Source organism: Pristis pectinata, chromosome 21, assembly GCF_009764475.1.
Source record: "Pristis pectinata isolate sPriPec2 chromosome 21, sPriPec2.1.pri, whole genome shotgun sequence".
Lineage (NCBI taxonomy): Eukaryota > Metazoa > Chordata > Chondrichthyes > Rhinopristiformes > Pristidae > Pristis > Pristis pectinata.
Window position 1 is genome coordinate 2,039,931 of NC_067425.1, and position 20,131 is coordinate 2,060,061.

Below are 20,131 nucleotides of genomic sequence, written 5' to 3' on the forward strand. Positions count from 1 at the left end.
GGGAAGAATATCAAATGAAGGTCAAAATATGCTGGGAAATCTGAAATAAGAACAGAAAATGGTAGAAACACTCAGCAGGTCAGGCAGCATCTATGGGAGGAGGAATGGTTAATGTTTTAGGTCCAGGACCTTTTGGGAAGAATATAAGAGGACACAACAGTGGCAGGAAAAAGTACAAAGAAGAGGAACTGGATGGAGATGATGGTGGGGGAGAAAGATTTTGTTTTGTAGAGAGGGGTGATACACAACGTTTAAGAAAGGAGCAATGTTGCTTGGGGATTTTCTACCTTACAAATAAATGTAAAAATATTTAAATTGAGTAACAGACAATAATACTAGGGTTTTTTCCCCCTCTGTTTATTGTAACTATTAGTAGATGTAGAGTCAGTACAGTTATATATAACAAAATACTTTTAAACACAACACTCAATGCTCCCACATAATTGCATCTACAGCCATGTACTCATACCACACAAAATACACAAACAGCGCATCCTCTGCTGTGCAGAGAGAGAACACAGTGAGCACTGTCCGGGACCAATTTCAGTTTGTGGTGTATGTATATATTAGCAATAATGAGTGTTAAATATTCAAGTGTACAGCCACCTCTTGTGAACTCACTTGACAAGCTACAGTTACATCTTCACGTTATGACACGGCAAACTGCAGTGAATATCTGATCTACAAGTGATTATCAGAAATATTGGTTGTTCATCACAAGCCTAGGTGATTAAAAGGCAAGGCAGCTAACATAACAAGGTTTAAGTCTTTCAGGGAAGCAGTGAAACACTATTTATATCGGAGGTTGCAGTACATCCAATAAAAGGATCTGTTCATTTATATTGAAAGGTCACAATACATCTGGTAGTGGGTATTGTAAACTGAAACAAAATGAAGCTTGATTGGTTTTTGGGGTTGGAGGGAGAGGGAGTAGTGTTGACCGTACTCTTAAGCTTAAATCACAGCTACACAGTTAAACAATGCAGGCAGTGAAAGCACGATGTACAAGGCAGCAGAGGCTGTGGGTCAGCTGATTACAAGAAGCCTATTGGAGAATTTTTTGTCATTGACTTTATTACTTGTTTCCTTTCAGTAAGCATGATTTTCTATGTAGAGAGACTGGCTGGCTGCACCTTCACTGTCACTGCTTGGTTCATACTGTCCAAGGGAGGCCAAGCTGTTAACCTAAAAAAAAATAAAGGTGATTGAAGCAGAAAGTATCTAAAGCATACATTGTTTAAAAATAGGCCAGAACAATGGAACCGTTAAGCCCTGAAGAAAACCAGACTGCAACCATTATAATAGGGTGTCTAAAATACTACTGTCCTCCTGGCCACTGAAACAGGACCCACGCCCCTCACTCCCCATGCTTGTTGACCCTCATAAGCTCCTAGAATAGCAGCACCTCACATTTTAAAATCCTTATTCTGTACAAATCTCTCCACAGCTGTTCCTCCAGTCCCACATCTTTTGAGTACATTTCATTTTGTGGCAGCCCGTCTCTTTCAACCCAACCCCATTGGTGCCCATGTTTTGATCTGCCAAGACCAAACCTCTCTTCGACCAAGCTTTGGAACACCTATCTTAGTATCAATTTATGAGGTCCCGTGTCAAATTTTGATATTACTCCTGTGAAGCACCTTACGACATTTTACCTTGTAAAGGGCACAGGGTAAATGCAACTTTAGCTTATTGCAGATCCAGGTGCCAGTAAGCTAAATAGCTCTTCAAAGAGTCAGTAAAGCATCAAACTGGAGCAGATTTGATTACCACTAAATATCTATAGTGGTGATGGATGGTGATCAAGGGCATAATCCCTACCTCACCCACCCACAAAACCTGTGTTCCACCCAATGTGTTAAATGTTTTCTTTGACGTGGTCCATAGGTTCCTGCTACAATCCCTGGTCCATGTACACTCTGGGGAGCCATGGCACATGGGGAAACACCATTCCCTGAAAACATTGTTACCTCAGCACGCTTCATGAACTCATCCTGTGCAGCCTGCATGTTCTCTTTCTCCCCACGCCAGGCATTCAGTGCAGAGGCCTGCAGAGCTCGGCCATACGAGAAAGTCAGTGCCCATGGTTTTGGCAGTGGGCACTTATTGATAGCATTGAGGTTGATGGTGGCTTCCTCCTCACTCTGCCCTCCAGATAAGAATGTGATTCCTGGGAGAAAGCAATGACAGTATGTAAAACGAAGTCTGACCTGTACCTGCATCATCCTGCTATTAGCGACAAGGCTGAAGGATTGTGTGTTCTAGCAAGTTAGTTTTGTAGAAATGGTGAGTGGGCTGCAACACGGGCTCTCGTACAATTTCATTGATATTAATTGTTATTTACTTATTTAAAATATTTAAAACTTAGAGCACACTTTAATCTGGCACTTGGAGATAAGGAGAAAAAGTAAGTGTAAGTTTTCTGCTAAGTTTGTTCCCTGAAGGTGCAGGCCTCTGGTACTGTGGTAGTAACCTGGCAGCTGCATGTAATGTGATCCACATCGACTATTTTCCAAGCTTCCTAGATAATGGCTAAACATCACTTCAAGGATTTGCACATCTCTGCTTTCTATCTGACAGTATTACCATACCTAGGTCAGGTTTGTAGAAAAAGAAACACCAGATTGTAATTTTGTACACCAATGCCACTCGTTGAAACAACAAATACTCTGCTCCCCACTAATATCAGCTAGCTCACAGGCAAATGGCAGTCATGCCACTGCTTGTCCCTGATCAAGGATCTACATACCTGGAACAGCAGGTGGGACAGTGCGCCTCAGTGCAGTGACAGTTGCAGTGGCAATCTCCTCAGGACTGTACTTGGTAGGGCAAGAATGGCCAGGAGTCACCATGTTGGGCTTCAGCAAAGTACCTTCCAGGTATATATGGTGATCGCTTAGTGCTTTATAGACAGCCCCCAACACCTAAAACACAAAGAGAACACTTCAGATTTTAGCCATGGCTTAGTTCAGAGGAAGGTTTCTCTTCCCACTATTTAGTCCTTGTTATGATATGGAGATTAGGGTAGAGATTCACCTGGGCCAGTGTCTGCATTGATTCAGAACTGCAGACACAACCAAGAGGCTCGAGACTGGCCACATATTGATCAGCAGATCAGGTTAACCATCCTGCCTGCACAGGGTCTGAGCTGCACCGTTCAGGTACAGAAACAATGGAACAGAGAAGGAAAGGAAAATCTTTGGTTTACATTCCTTTCCAAAATTTAAAAAGCATTTTTATTGTCAACTAATTGGTTGCATCCACATTTGGAAGCACCACAAACCTGCTCCACTCCCGAAGGTCAGTCTCTCAGGGGGCACCCAAACCAGGCTAAAATGTGTATTAGGCCCTCTGTAGGTGTTACTGAAGGAACAGGCCTAAAGCCTGTTTCAAACTGCTTAGAAAATTGTCTGCAATATCAATATGGGATTGGATAGTTCTTTACAAAGAAACAGGTGTCCTTGGAGCACAGCAATTAGCTCCACAAAACTGCTGATTTTCATCTCCAGAAAAATAGATGCAATGGTGACCAATTTAACAGATGGCTTCAGAGTATAAAATGTTCATCTCTGCTAACACCCTTACACTTGGATCATTCTCATTTCATTTTTCTCTGTGAACACCAATGTTGTAGACAATCATAGAAACCCATAGTGTTTATGTTGGCCAAAACAGAGCAATTGCACCTCAGGACTACAGCACATCTGGTGATCAATCCTCCAGTGGTCTGGTGGCTGTAATGTACATTGTACACTCAAATAAAATCCAACCAGTGTGTTGTACAATCTTGGCAGAGCTGCACCATGCTGTCATAGCCATACCCAGCAAATGGGTCAGTGTGAATTGCTTCTGCACAACAACAGGTAAACATCAACAATCAGGATCAGGTTCATTATCACTGACATATGTTGTGAAATCTGTTGTTTTGCAGCAACAGCACAGTGCAAGACAAAAATCTATAAGTTACAAAAATAAATTAAGTGCAAAAAAAAAGGAATAATGAAGTAGTCATGGGTTCATGGACTGTTCAGAAATCTGATGGCAGAGGGGAAGAAGCTGTTCCTGAATTGTTAAGTGTGGGTCTTCAGGCTCCTCTACCTACTCCCTGATAGTAGTAACGAGAAGAGGGCATGTCCCGGATGGTGAGGGTCCTTAAAGATGGATGCCGCCTTCTTGAAGATGTCTTCGATGGTGGAGGATTGTGCCTGTGATGGAGCTGGCCGAGTCTCTAATCCTCTGCAGCCTCTTGCAATCCTGCACATTGGAGGCTCCGTACCGGGCTGTGATGCAACCAGTCAAAATGCTCTCCACCGTATATCGATAGAAACTTGTAATTTGGCAATGTACCAAATCTTTTAACGAAGTACAGCCACTCGTGTGCCTCCTTCATGATTGCATCAATATGTTAAGCCCAGGATAGATCCTGAGATTTTGAAGCTGCTCACCCTTTCCACCGATCACCCCTCACTGAGGACTGGTGTGTGTTCTCCCGACTTCCCCTTCCTGAAGTCCAAAATCAGTCACTTAGTCTTTCTGACATTGAGTGAAAGGTTGTTGTTGCGACACCACTCAACCAGCTGATCTATCTCACTCCTGTACACCTCCTCATTCTACCAACAACAGTGGTATCATTAGAGGATTTATAGATGGGGTTTGAGCTGCGCTTAGCCACAGTCATGAGTGTAGAGAGAGCAGACCAGTGGGCTAAGCATGAGTCCTTGAGGTGTATCTGTGTTGATAGTGAGGAGGAGATGTTATTGCCAATCTGCACTGACTGTGGTCTCCCTAAAAGGAAGTCATGGATTTGCAGTTGCAGAGGGGAGGTACAGAGGCCCAGATTTTGAAGCTTGGTTATTAGTACAGAGGGGATGATGGTGTTGAACACCGAGTTGTAATCAATAAACAGCAGCTTGACATTTGTCTCACTGTTGTCTAGGTGCTCCAAAGCCGAGTGGAGAGCCAGTGAGATTGCATCTGCTGTAGACCTGTTGTGGTGATAGGTGAATTGCAGCAGGTCGAGGTCCTTACTCAGGCAGGAGTTAATTCTAGCCATAACCAACCTCCAGAAGCACTTCATCACAGTAGATGCAAGTGATACCGGGTGATGGTCATGGAGGCAGCTCACCCTGTTATTGATGAAATGATGAAACCTCTATTACTTGCAATAATTCTATTACTAGATGTATTCATTGAGCACTTCTGTTTTCTGTAATTCCTTACATACATCAGTTTGTACTTCATTTGTCCCAATTTGTATCCTCTGCTTTTAATTCTCCTCATTTTAGAGAAAAATCTCTGGTTCAATCTCAGTTTTGATTGATGGGTAATATTGCAACAGTGGCTACACTTTGGATGTAATTCAATGTCCAGGAAAGGTTTGGAGTGCCCCCTGGTCACAAGTACTGTGTGTATGCAAACCCACCTTCTCTGTGACGTACTGGCATCGCTTCAGATCATGGTCACCGTCGGGTAGGATCTCGGGCTCCACAATGGGAACTATGCCATTCTAGAACACAAAATGGAAAACGGTGAAGGAATACAAATCCCTATAATTCTGGAAATTCCAGTTTATAATCTGTTTGCTTATGCTTTCCGTGTTACTCTGCCTATCAATGGCTCAATGGACACCACTGAACTGGATTGGTTTTGACAGCTGCCTTCTCATTTGAGCACTGAGCCACATCCAAAATCCAGGGCAACATAACATGACCCACCTCTCTGCCACCACCACTACCTCCACCCACACTGCCACCCCCCATTCTCACAAAACCACAAATTCTTTTGAGAGGCCATCACCTGCCGGAATGTCCAGTCTGTACACACAAGGCAGGTATTCAATCATGGAAGGAATCATGACCAAATCTAATCACCGGTTCCTACAGACTTCTGAAGCAGCACCACTGGTCAGCAATTGAAAGAGTCCTGATTTTTCTCCTTCTAATCCAAATTGCAAAGACCATGCTACTTCTCTGGCTGATCTTAACTCATTTAGAACATGCCTTCCTAATCTATAGTGCAATTTCAAACTGGATGTAAACTTTACCAAGAGCATCCATGGAGAATCTGCACTGCTGTTCACTTAGGGAGGAGCTTGTTGAGTGAAAGAGATTAGAACACACATGTAGCAATGGGAATAAACTCTTACTCCAGCTTCATTAATACACTGGAGCTACTCTCTCAAACTTTCTCCACTTTACCTGCTGGCAGATGCTCGCATAACGGGCCAAAACATTAGCATTCTCCATGACAGCGAGTGCAGATGGGGTTGTCGCACTGATTTTCAGTACACAACGCCACTTTGCAAAGTCCGCTCCGTCCTTCTTGTACTGAGCACAACGCTCTGCTAATCCATCCAAGCCTTAAAAATCGAAACACACCATTAGCCACCAAACTCAAACCACTTCTTCTCAGAAAGAAAATATAAATGCAAATCTTCCATCTCTAACAAATAATACTGTTTTAATTTTGTAATGCAAGACATGATAGATAAGATTAGAAATTATCTTCAGCCAACTATATTTAGAATGACCCCATTCCTCTGTTTCAACAGTGACTATTACCAGCAGATAAAATGGCTGCACTGATCACATTTCAGCACATTCTATGTAAACATCCATATTCAGTAGTTTCTGAAGGCAGCACTGAAATAAGAGCAATAAATTATGCAATGGAAAAATTGCCAAAATAAATAATCAGCAATGTTGGCTTAGTTTCATCTCTGTTGATTGGTTTTGGTCAAGTCCCACCCCAGAAATATGAGCATATACCTCAGGCAAACGCTCCCTCTGCAGTGCAGAGAGACTGCTCCACTATCACGTGGCATCTGTTGGATGGGATATTGTACCAGGGCCCCATCTGCTCTCTCAGGTAGACATAAAAGATCCCCAATGTTATTCAAAGAAGAGCAGAAGAGTTATCCCTGTTGTCTTAACTGCCAATGTGGTACCTTTAGATCACAGTCACTGTTGTAAACATCAGGATCCCACAAAAGCATAGAGATAATTGGATGAATTATTTTAGTGCTGGGAATGCTTAACAGGTTTGATGGCATCTATGGAGAAAGAACCAGTCCACGTTTCAGGTCAATGACCTCTCTTCAGTTAGAGATAAGCAGGTTTTAAACTGCAGAGAAAGGGAGAGGCAAGGAGAGAACAAAAACACAGGGAGATGGGTAATAACAGTGGCAGGCAGGAGAGATTAAACAGCAAAATGTGCTGGTAAAACAAGCTGCTACTCTCCTCCCCCTCAAACACCCCTCTCCAACCACAGCACACACATCTTCCACCCTCTTGGAGCCTCTCCAACCACAGCACACACATCTTCCACCCTCTTGGAGCACCGCTAGGGTCCCGTTCAGATTGCACAGATCCTCTACCTTGAGTGGTGGTCTCTCCGTTGGTTCCAGCCAAGGGGACAACACCTTTATCAACCTGGAAATACAGGAGAGTTTAGTCCAAGGACCCTCGGGTTCCAAATTCGACATCGACATTTATAATTTGTGCACAACATTCAGCACATCACTCTTAAAGTATCACTCCTTATCATACAATAGGATTTGCCCTGGCTACAGTGTGTGATCATAAACACCACTTTGATGGAGCTGATTCAACTCAATTTAAAGGAAAGCTTCCCTGCCGTGACCTACAGATCCCTTGGTTGAAGGGTAGTCAAACCACAAGCCTGGTGAGGAGTAGGTTGCTGTCTGTGACACAGAAAGATCATCCTCACCCCAACACTGAGGAGTGAAAGAGCTACTACCTTAGAAAGACATTTTGGGTAGGGGATTCAGGGATGTGGTGAAAGACAAGAATTAAGGCACAGATAACACATGATCTAAGAGGACAATTGAACAGATTCGGGCATAATTCCCATGAAAACCACATTGTCTGGATTTAGGGGGAATGGATCAATAAGCCAGTGTTCACACCACTAAACCTGTCTTTCCTATACCTGCCTCTAAAATCACGTATTAAAATCCAAGAATCTAATTTGAAAGTGGGAGAATTTAGTAGAAGCACTCGGAGCAATAAATATTGTGAACTGAGTTTAGAAAGGACATGGCAACCAACTACTTATCCTGCATGAGAGAGACAGTCACACAAAGGGTCGAGGCATGGGGAAGAAGTGCACCCAAACAGAGTCCAATTTTTTGCCACCCTGTTGTCTACAAGTGTTCTGAATCTATTCCATCTAACACAGTGCCACTCAACACCATGGAATGTATCTTTAATGTGAAGACACCATTTTGTCTGCTCTAATATTGTGCAGTGGTCACTTCTATCAGTGCCATCATGGGCAGATTTACCCATGTCAGGTAGGTCAGTGAGAGCAACGTCAGGTAGGCTATTCCCTCATGCTGGTTCTTCTGCACGCCTAGTTTGGCAGCTCTGTCTGTCAGGACTCAGGCAGCAGTGGTGTTAAGAAGTCATTCTCTGCAGTGGGCATTTAAGGCCCCACCCACAGTAACACTCTGCACCCCTGCCACATTCTCCATTTTCTTCAAGTGAAGCTACACATGACCAGCACTGATTGAACACCCGATGGAGGGTGGCTGGTGGTAATCAGGAAGCTCATGTTTCACCTGATACCAGGATTCAAGGTATTCAGGGTCGATAATGAGGGCCACTGGCTCTGACAGTATGCTGCTGTGCCACCCGGCACTCCAAGGACACAACTACAGGTCACAATGGAGCAGACCAGAATGTTGGCTGAATGCTATCATCACGCTGTGGCTTTACAGTCCTCCCCATGCAAGCACAAGTCTCCAGGTGAAGGTCGGACGTCCCTCTGTCATGGTTCAGGCAACACCAGGGGTCGGTTATAGCAGTTTGATAGAGTCGGAGTCTTGCCGAGCAGTTTAAGAACCAGCCACACTGCAGTGGGGCTATGGTCACATTAGGTCAGACCGGTTTGACGGGTAGTCACCATGGCGGAGACTAGCCTTTCATTTCAGATTGATTTCTTAAATTATACTTTTCCAGGGACATAGGAGACAGCTGTTCACTCACCGTGAGTGCCAGCTCTCCGAATGATTCCATTCCCCCACTTACTTCCATTAATTATTTTCTCTCACTTCATCATCACGGATCATCCAGATTCTACCACCACTTGAGGGGCAGTTTACTGCAGCAAATTAACCCACCAACCTGCATGTCCCTGGGATGTGGGAGGAAACTGGAACACCCCGGAGAAAGCCGTGGTGATGGAGAGTACATGCAAACTCCACACAGATAGTGCACGAGGTCAGGATTGAACCCAGGTCACTGGAGCTGTAAGACATCAGCACTACCACTGTACCACCCCAGTATAAATTCCTCAGCTGCTTTGGTGTGCGTTGAACTACACTGCCTGTTTCATGCTTTACAGACAAACATTTGAATGGTAACCACCAACCATGAACTAATACAGACACATTCCCCGTGTGGTACCCACTGGTCAGGAGTACTTTTTGCCTCATCTCATTCCTCCCACTAGGAGAGACATTGATCATTTACACCACATCCCATGGGTTGCCCCAAAAAAGACCCTGGCTACATACCTTGATCCCAGCCAGAATGTTCTTCTCTTTGACAATGTTAATAAAGGGTGTCCCGTCATCAGCATTCTGGTACAGAGTCTCGTGGAAGAAGATAATGCCCCCAATATAGTTTTTGACCCGGTCATCAGCTGTCATCAGGATCTGCCGGTAGAGACGGCGGTTTTCCTCGGTATTCTCCACACCGATTTGGGTCAGGCGCTTGGACATACTCCCTGGGAAAAGGAAGAGAAGGACTCTTATCAAAACTAAAACCTGCAGAGTATTCACTGGGCAGCTACAGTGTGTGTGGTACCAGGTTGTACTCAGCAGGATCCAGGTTCACTTCCTGAACTTAATCACAAGTTTGTTGACCTCAGCTATAATACTGGCAAAATCAGTTGGTCCCAGTACCCTGGTATAAAGAGAGGCTACAGTCACCCAATGGAAGGTGACCATCTGCCACAAGCCTCTCAACTGCAGCTGAAACTCAGCATGTCCACTCATAAAGTCCAGGGGAGGCAGGGAGAAGAGCTGAGACACTACGTACATATACCCTCCATCCCAGTGACACACAAAGTCGCAGTTACCAAATAACTACCTGGTTCTTCTACTGGAAGTGCACACCCCCCACTGAACACAAACTTGCACAAACCACAATGTCTCTGCCGTTAATTTGATATTGAATGTGAAAGTTTCAATACTGGAGCTGAATACAAATTCAACATTTTTATTCCTTCAACTACAGTTGGAAATTCCTGTGTCTGCCTGCTGCAGGGGAATGGAAACCCACAGTATAATGGGTTTGGTGAACTTGAGGCAGATCCTTTGTTCTACATCAATATTCCCATGTTGGAGAACACCACTAGGTAGGAACACACTTGGTTCAGCAGGTGCAGTCAGGCCAATGGCATGGGGAATGTTTCTAATCGAAAACATTTCCCCGTTACATGTCTTTACAGGTTCTGTTGCTTCAGGACTCTGACCCTCCCTTAAGTCAGCCCTCAGCTCCCGTTTCCCCTGCTGCATTTCTTCAGTGAAGATGAATGCACTGGTTGTCGACATGGATTTATGAAAGGAGAATCATGTTTGACAATTCTGTACAGTTTTATTCGAGGATGTAACCTGCAGCATGTCGGCTCTGCCCAATCCAATTACTATTTTCCGAATGCTCTGTCGTCACTTCATTAATAATCAATTCTAGCATTTTCCCTACCACTAGGGTGAGGCTAACTTGTCTGTTTACCCCCGTTTCTTTTCTCTACATGCTCAAAAACTGGAGTTGCATCAGTTACCATCTAGCGTGGTTCCCACAGATTGGAATATGGAATTTTAGAAAATGACAACCGTTTCCACCACCACTTTCAGTCCCACTGATTTCTGCAGTTCATCTTTTTTTAAATTAATATGAATTTCTTTCAGTTCCTTTCCTCTAGACCTGCTGTTCTCCAGAGGTTTATTTGTTTTCTTCTGTGAAAAAAGACCAAAAGTTTTAATTCCACTGCCATTTTCTTACTCAATATAACTTCTCTGAGACACACAGGACCCACATTAACTGTTGTTCCTCTTTTATACATCTGTATGGGTTTTGGTCCGTTTCTATGTTTGTCATTAGCCCACTCCCATGTTCTACTTTCCCCTACCAATACCTTGGTCCTCTTCTGCAGGATTCTGAAAACATTCCCAATCCTCAGACTCACCGCCCTCTCAGCAATATTTTCCTTCACAGGAGCACAAGCAATAGCAGGACGAGGAGATTACCTGCCCCTTCAACCTGCTCCATCACTCGTCAAGATCATGGCTGATCTTCAGCGATATTGTCCTCACTATCCCTTGCCCTCGACTCCTTGCGTATCCAGAGGTTTACCAGCAACTGATCCTTCACAGCTCTCCAGGGTAGCGAATTCCAAAGATTCACTACTGAGTGAAGGAATTTCTCCTCATCTCAATCCTAAACAGCCGACCCCTTGTTCGAAGCCTGTGACACTTCAGGCAGGGGAAATATCTCGCCTGTCAAGAATGGGATATCCTTACATTTCTTCTAAACTCTAGGGAGTACAGGCCTAGTTTACACAACCTTTACTAAACTACAGACCCTCCATCCCCAGAGCATGTCTGCTGAATCTTCACTGCCTCCCTTCCTGGTAAGTATAAGGAGACCAGAACTGTACACGATCCTCCAGGTGCAGTCTCACCAAGGCCCTATACATATGCAGTAAGATATCTTTACTCTTGTACTCAAATCCTCTAATACTGTCTTTAATGTCTCTTGTTGCTACAGTGAGGCTACTGTTCCATAAACAACACATACATCTCTTGTAAACTATGAAGTAATTAATTACAAGATCTTTTACTAACTCTTCCTCATTACACAATGCTATATTTAAAATAGCCTGTTGACTTTTTGGTTTCTCAACATCCCAATCTAGAAAACTGTCCCATTTGCACAATAATATTGCTAATTTGGTTTTTCTAGTCTATCTGCAGAGTAAGGACCCCATGATTACAGTTCAGCCCTTCTACATATTCCTCTATTGATTCACCCTACATTCCCACTACTCTTCAGGGACCTATATACAAATCCCACTGATGTTTTCCACTTCCTGCCACTTCTCAGCTCCACACAAACTCTACTTCGTCATTTTCTGAGCCAAGATCATTTCCGTCTACTGCCTTTTATCAGGGATACTCCTTTTCCATAACTCTAAAAGTTAAACATCCTGGAATATTGCAGCATCTGTGGAAGGATAGGAATTGTCGACATTTCAGGTCAAAACCATGCATCAAGGTAGCAGCATCCATCACCACCTGGGATATGCCCTCTTCTCATCACTACCAGTGGGGAGGAGGTACAGGAGCCTGAAGACCCACATGATTAAGAAACAGCTTCTTGAAATCCGCCAGCAGATTTCTGAAAGGTCCATGAACCAAGAACACTCCCTCGTTATTCCTTTTTTGCACCATTTATTTTCGTGATTTATAGTAATTTTATGTCTCTGCACTGTACTGCTGCCACAGAACAACACATTTCATGTCATCTAAGTCAGTGATGATAAACCTGATCCCAATCCTGATTCTGATGCAGAGTCTCGACCCAAAGCGTTGACAATTCCTCAATTCCTCACCCCCACCGCCCTCCCCTCACAGATGCTGCCTGACCCACTGAGTTACTCCGGCAGATTGTTTGTTGCTCCAGATTCCAGTATCTGCAGTCTCCTGTATTCTGGAATATTTGCTTCCCAACCTGGTCACCTTGTAACCACACCTCTGTGATGACTGTCGGATCAGGCCCTTTTATTTGGTCCAGCCTGCTATGAATGTGGCACAAATTCAGATGATGACTTTTTTAATTTCACCTTTTGAAAAGTGTTTTCCCTGCTCTGGCTGTAATTGGTGTTCTGGCCACCTTGTAATCTCTGTTCATTCCTGGTTATCATTACTGGGCATGCATTTAAGGTGAGAGGGGGTAGGTTCAGAACAAACACGAGGGGTATGTTTTTTTACTGAGAGAGTGGTGGATGCCTGGAATGCGTTGCCTGATGGGGTGGTGGAGGCACATTCATTGGGGGCTTTTAAGAGGGGCTTGGATGGGCACATGAATGAGAGGAAAATAGAGGGACATGGGCATTCTGTGGGTAGGAGGGAATAGCCATGTCGGCACAACATTGTGGGCTGAAGGGCCTGTTCTGTGCTGTACTGTTCTCTGTTCCATTACCTTTTTGTTATTCTGCACTATTGTCGGGTCGCCACTTTAACTTTCTAAATTCCTCCTCTCCACCCAACACTACCATTTGGTGTTGTGGAGTTCAGTGGTTTACCTGGATGGGCACAGCAGGCTAACATAGTTATGGATCAGGAGGGAGGGGAGGGAGCTCAGTGCTACCAGACAGAAAATGTGGAGGTGGGTCTGTATATTGTTGATCAGTGAGGAAGACTTTCACTGATGCTCCCCTCCTCTGCCAGCCTGGTTTTCGCAGCTGTCTGGCCTGAAGAGGAGATTGTATAAACACACACATTACACACGTTACTCTAACCTTCACCAATGCCACACATGCAGGAAACCAAATGGCAGCATGCACTAACCCACAGATTCATCGGCAGCCAAGATGCCCTTTCCGGGTGAAACAATCTGCAGGGCGATCTCATTTAACTCCTTCTTCTGCTCAGGAGTGAGTGCTGGAGCCTGGTGCGTCATCTTCTAACCAAAGGCTGTGTGCCCAACGCTGCAAGAAAGTACAACATCTACAGGTAAGTGCTATGTTGGTGATCCAAAAACAGTCCCCTCCATTTCCCACCCAAACAGCAACAGCAAGAACCTCAGAAACCAAACTAATGGAGCCCGCCCGACACACCACATCACAGCAGCTGCTGGGAACCAAAGGTAGCAGCAAGAAAGGGCAGACTGACTGGGGTTTTCATTTGAGGGCTGGGAGGGTTGTGGCACTTGTAATGCTACCTCACATCTTCCCAAACACAAATTATGTGTATTTCCTGGTAAAATTTCCCTTCTTGCACAAGTATAAAGTAAAACAATGGGACAAGAGCATTTACATTGAAAGTTGGGGGGAAGGAAGAGTAATCGATCGGGTTTACTGAACCTTGATGGGAGGTCACCGGGTGACAAACTTACAGATGCTGTTTCACCTGCTGAGTGTTCCCGCCACCTAGTTCTTATTTCACTTCCCCGACACTGCCTGGATTTTGCCTCCGTATAAATGGGTTGTTTTGTGAAGTTTACAAGGTTGAGGTCCAAGCAAGGGGTTTAAGAATGATAAATATTAACAGAGAAACCATTTCCGCTGGTGCAGGGTTTAGAACGAGAGAGAATATGAGACACAGGTTGTTCAGGAATAAAATGAGGAAATGCAAAGTCCACACAGAGGGGTGAACAACACAAACAGAGCAGCATTTGGCGCCTTGTGCCCATCCTGATCCTTGTGCCAATTCTGCCTTTCACTAACGTCACGGCTGGTCCGATCTCAGCGCCACCTTCCCGCACCAATTCCCCCAACATCTGTAACTGTGACACTTTACTCTGCATTCTGTTATTGTTTTACCCCGTACTACCTCAATGCACTGTTGCTATTAAATGATCTGTACGTACGGCATGCAAAACGAGATGTCTATTGAACAAGAATCCTCTTGCAATAAAAAAGCAAAATTCCATCCTAATTGTTTGCTAAACTTCCAGCGGTTTGTGTACAAGTACATTCTGCACACAACAATAACACACATTTATAAAATGCCCCAGTGTACTCACAGGAAGATTACCCCACCCTACAGGAGGGATATGGTGTAGGTGGTTGTAGGTTTCAAAGACCATCTGAAAAGGAGCAACAACAGTAGCGGAGCTTCAGGCAGGAGATTCCAGAGGTTGGAACCATGGAGCTGAAGCCACTGGCGGCCAATCATGAAGCAGCGAAATCTGGAGAGGATCCAGATGTCAGAACTGTGAGAACACAGAAGTGGGAGACGGAGAATGGTGGAGATTACAGAGAGCGGAATGGGCAAGGACATACAAGGATTTGCAAAGGAGGATGAGAATTTTAAGTATCAGTGGTTTGCTGAAGTGTGACTCAGCACAGATCTATAAATAAGTAAGGGGGTTAGAACGGAACAGGACTTACACAAGCGCGCAGCGACAGCAGAGATTTGAATAAGTTTATAAATGGATAGAGAATGAGAGGCTGGGGTGTGCAGAAACTCCGTGGAGGTTGAAGCAAGACATGGATGGAGGTGGCTGCAACAGACAGGAGAATGGCACAGGGTCAGGTGGAATCGACGGTCTTGGTGCAAACCAGGGACGTACCCCTGGGCCAGCTTCACACGGCGGCCAGCGAGCGGCAGGGAGTCACCAGAGCAGAGTCGGTGACAGGATCAAACACCATCGCATTTACCGCAGGAGATTCTGTTCACCCAGAACCGGACGTTGGACGCCACAGCCGGGTGGAGGGGAGATGGTGTCCAGTGTCGCCAGGACTCCGCTGCCATCTGCATCTTGTGACCAGCTCACCAAGGGAAGTAGGTACCACAAGGTAAATACGAACAGAAGCAGGCAGCTGGCTAGCGATGGAGGGATGCTGGAGGACGATTGAGTTCTGTGTTCGGACAGATCAGGAGTGGAGATGTGGGGCTGGGGGGAATGATTTTCCACAGTCACGTGGGACGCTTTAAAACAGATTCCCGAAACAGGCAATGTTCTCCAAACCATGTCACAGGAAACGATTCAAGGTTTCTCCGCTGGGTCCTGGCAATCTCTGGCCCATGGGTGTCGACACGGAAGCCCTGCATAAATGGTGGAAGGAGGGGACCACCTCACCAACTACCCCCCCCCCACCCCACTCCATCAGTCACCTCCTGACCTGTCAGTGGTTCCCACGTCAGCCTCATCACCCAGCCCAGAACCACAGGGAGCAGTGGGTCCCAGGGGCAGCCCAGGGACAAGCAGGACGTGCAGCAAGCAGCTGGAATTCGGGGGTTGGGATCTCTCGGCAGGATCCAAACGCAGCAGCTCGGGAGGAGGGAGCTCATTCCAGGACACCAGGAACCGTGAAGTGGGAATGGTGGTTGGGAAGAACGGATGATTGATGGGTCTCCAGGAGAAAGAGTACAGCTGGTAGAAAGGAGGAAGCTGGAACGTTTTCCAGCGGGAGGATTGCAGGTGCTGGAGAGGAACTGAACCCGTCAGCACATTACAACAATTTACGCAGCATCTTTAGCATTGCCAAACATCACCAAATCAAAACGGAGGACGTCGGAAACACCCAGCAGGCCGAGCAGCGTCTGTGGGTAGACGAGCAGTTCAGTTTGATGGCCCATCAATGGAAAGTCAAACAAAATTTGACACATTACAAATTTAAAAACAACAAGGTGTTGATGATCTGGCACATCCCGTCACTGAGAGTTGGAAACAAACTCAGAAGATTCAAAAAGGAGCAGCATCTACTCTTGAAAGACAGTAACTCAGGGCTACGGTGACCGGCTGGATTGCCTTACAAGGAGCTGGCATTGACTCCATGGCCAAATGGCTGTCGTTATGATGCTATAAAGTCGTTTCTCCATTTTGATGACTAAAGCTGAAGCAGGCAGAGTAAACCCGGCGTGACCACAACTGAAGCAGCTCCGGTACCGGAGGCTGTGGGTCGGAGGTGGGGAGGGAGGAGGCCAGGCAAGTGATCAGGTTACAATGGGCGCATTGATGAAGTGGGAGCCAGTGTCGGTCCGGCAGTAGATGGATGCTGAGAGGGGAGGGTGGCGGCGGAGGGGTGAGAGGGGGGAGGGGGAGGGGGAGGGGAGGTGGCGAAACGCGACCCAACCTCACTGCCCCAAATCACCGAAGGAAAATGCTGCAGGTGAGACAAAAACAGAAAAACTCTGATCGTCTGAAACTTCATCCATTCCCGAGGGCAAAAACCGCCGGGGGAGCTCGGCGGGTCGGGCAGTGAAGGCAGAGGGCTGGTCGATGTTAGGGGTGGCTGCTTCAGCCAGAGTGCGTTCGGGTCCCGAGGCGGGGAGCTGCGGCCGGAGGGGCGCAGCACCCCGAGGGGCAGTGGTCAGGGGCGGGGAGCTGATATTCTCTGGAGCCCCCGGGACTGAACCTCAAGCTGCTCAGGGGAGAGGGGAAAGGGTTAATAATAGAAAGCCTCCCCGCCGCTGCAGCGTTCCGCAGGGACAGAAGTCTGCCCTGAATGCGGAGTCTGGAAGGTGCTGATGGTGCACAAGTCCCGACCTGTTTGCATCCTGGTGCAGTGTGTCTGCGCACAGCTCCCTTCCCCCTTCACTCTGCGCTTGGCAGAGCCTCAAACGCCATCCGTGTGCCCAGCCTCTCTCATTAATACGGATCACCGACTCCCCGCAGCGCCCACCATTTTCTAGGTCAGGCAGACATTTTAACAGCTTGTCCTGTGGCGGTCAGTTGTGACCACCTTGTGTCCGGTGCAGGGGTGAGGGGTCGACCGATCTCGGGCGCATGGGACGTCCGCCGGGTGCCAAGGGCAACCCGCAAGGATAATCCAGACACAATGCAGGGTTGAGCATTCCTCCCTCCCCCTCCCCCCCCCCCCCCCCCCCCACAGACGCTTCTCGACACAGACAGGGTCAGAGAGATCCGGGATCAAGGAAGAGAACATTAGTCAGTCCCGGGCAGGCAGGCGGAGTGATGGGCCGAGTGGAACCTGGTGCACAGGCAGGCGGGTTTCACCCTGAGGGAGGATGGAAGTGGTCAGGTCCGACGGTAGTAAAGACCAGGACGAGTGAGCAGGCGGGGGGGGGGGGGGGGGGGGGGGGGTGGAGAAGGACCCAGGGACTCGGAACCTACCCCGAGCAGCGGCTTCCCCTGCAGAAAGTTCCCAGGACGGGCGGTAAACAGGGAGAGGGCGGTGGGGAGGGAGGCGAGGACAGAGTCTGGGGTCTGCACCGCAGGCAGGGTCTGGGGTAGAGCCCATTGGGGACCCATTGGTACTGTCCTCTCAGACTGCCCCCCCCCCCCCCCCCCCCGCCGCAGACCGCTCTCCAAATGCGACTGAGCAAAGCCGCCGTGTGCTGCAACATCAGGGGGTGGAGGGGCAGTGGGTTTCGCTGGTCCAGGACACCGGGGACGGAGCTGCATCAGCGTGGTCGGCAGCCGGGAGAACCAGCTCCTGCCTGCGGGCACATGGCAGCGAGAAAACCCCCCGCTGATGTCCGGGACGGTGGCGAGGACGAGATGGAAGCGTCGGGGTTGTTAAACCCCACACAGACTGGGGGTGATGGACCGACCGTCACGGGGCAGGCAAACGCCCACCCTGACACAGCTCCCACCCACGTCCCGAATCGCTCAATAGCCAAAGCACAGCAAGATCCCACAAAGGGCAATAGACCGATGTGTATTTGCCACTGTCTGGCGCAGGACGCGGGGAGGGGACCCAACGCCCTCCCCGGACGTTTACGGAGCCCGGACTTGGGGTTTAACAATAAACGTGAGCCCAGGCTTTGTGACACTGCCGCACTCCCCGGGCACTGCCCCGAGGTTTGGGTGACTGTGTCTGCAGTGGGACCCGACACCGTGCAGACAGCGCCGCGGATAACTCACCGCAGAGCAGCCGCGGGGGCAGAGCAAGGTGAGACTGGGAGGCACGGAAAGGCCAGCAATGTTCACACCACAAACGGGCCGCAGCTGATGGGAGGTCTGGGGAACACCAACGCTAAAGCCCCCAGAACACTACACAAAAGATGCGTTTCACTGTGTGTGATAAAGGAATCTTATCTTATCCTAGTCACTGCTCACACACCAGGGCAGGGACTCTGACGCTGCAAATACCTCCGCCAGTCAACTGGAATCACAATGGCCTTGTTAAACCAACCGAAACCTCGTGTCATCCGCCAGACTCTCCCCACCCCCACGGGGCTCAGACGCCGCAAGTGCTGTCTGCGGTTTAACCGCTGCTGCGTCCCCCAAGGTCACGGAGTGAACCCGGTGTCTGCAGACTGACCTCACCGGCGGCAGAGCCCAGGCTTCCCGTGAGCTGCGGAGGAGCCTCGTCTGTTCTCCCGGAGGGATGAGGAATGTGGAGACTGCGGATAATTCTCGACCCCCAAACCCAACGCCGATGTGGCTCTGGGGTCAGACATGAGGGGGTGGGGGGGTGCTGAGTGGGTCATGGGTGCGGGGAGCAGGGTGATGGGTTTAATGAAACCCAGGAGCTTTTAGGTTTTAATTTCACCGAATTATTTGACTTTTACCTGCCCACACTGAGCTGGGATTTAACATTCTCCCGATCAGGGGGTACCGGTCCATAACCTCACCCCCTCCTCACTGCAGAGTCCCAGAGAACGAGAGCGCACGCAACACAGTCTAACTACAGATCACTGGTGGGCATCCCATTGCGGAATCGAACTATTCACTTCAGTTGTCTGTGGATCCGACACACTGACCCTTACTTTTAAAATAGAAAATAATTAACTACTTTCATCAGAATATCTGCAAGTTAAAACACAACCGTCCTTGTCCAAGGTGCACTCCAGCCCCTGCGGAGCCCACTGGTCCTGGCCGGGAGTGTGTGACGGGACAGTGTAGAGGGAGCCTCACCCTGTGTCTGACCCCGGGAGTGTGTGATGGGACCGTGCGGATCCCTTTTACCGGATTCCGCAGCAGGAGCGCCGGGTTCGAGCGATGTTGTGGGAAGATGCGTGAACGAGTACGGCAGAGGTGCCCGAACCCTCCATCGTTAACACAACCACCCGCCCGGGACCCAGTGGTACAGAAGCGCCGCCGCCGAACGCCGCACCCATCCAGCACCCCCGGCCCCGGCCCCGGCCCCCTCACCAGACGCCGCTCCCTGTGGCCGAGCTCCCCGCTCCGCTCCGTGTCCCGGGCCGCCGGTGCCCTGAATGCGTTTCCCCACTCTCCGCCCCGGTTAATAACGCGATTGTGATGCCGCAACATTACGTGACTCCCGCAGACTCCGCCCCGGGCCCCGGCGGAGCGAAGGAGGGGGTGGGGGAGCCCACAGGCCGGCCCCCGCTCTGCCTACCCCCGCCCACCGGGAACCGAGGGGCGGGCAGCCCTGCGGCCGAATGGGAGGGGGCGGGGGCTGAAATAACCCGGGCGGAAAATCCCGGTGCTAGGTAAAGTCAGCG

General features: G+C 48.2%; 1 protein-coding gene across 4 annotated transcripts; it reads right to left on the minus strand.

Annotated features, from left to right (window-relative positions):
• Positions 1-336: 336 nt before the first annotated feature.
• Positions 337-19,970, minus strand: aldocb (aldolase C, fructose-bisphosphate, b). Of its 4 annotated transcripts, none has more exons than XM_052035479.1 (10): positions 19,818-19,926; positions 14,775-14,939; positions 13,598-13,737; positions 9,539-9,750; positions 7,376-7,430; positions 6,198-6,358; positions 5,423-5,506; positions 2,750-2,924; positions 1,971-2,170; positions 337-1,185 (listed from the first exon to the last, which is right to left on the minus strand). In XM_052035479.1, exons 3-10 carry the CDS (start codon positions 13,707-13,709, stop codon positions 1,090-1,092), a joined length of 1,095 nt encoding a protein of 364 aa, XP_051891439.1. In that variant the 5' UTR covers positions 13,710-13,737; positions 14,775-14,939; positions 19,818-19,926; the 3' UTR covers positions 337-1,089. The 4 variants fall into 4 exon arrangements, with proteins under 4 accessions (XP_051891439.1, XP_051891438.1, XP_051891440.1 ...); XM_052035478.1 differs by having other exon boundaries at positions 14,775-14,963; positions 19,818-19,914; XM_052035480.1 differs by having other exon boundaries at positions 14,775-14,837; positions 19,818-19,886.
• Positions 19,971-20,131: the final 161 nt, after the last annotated feature.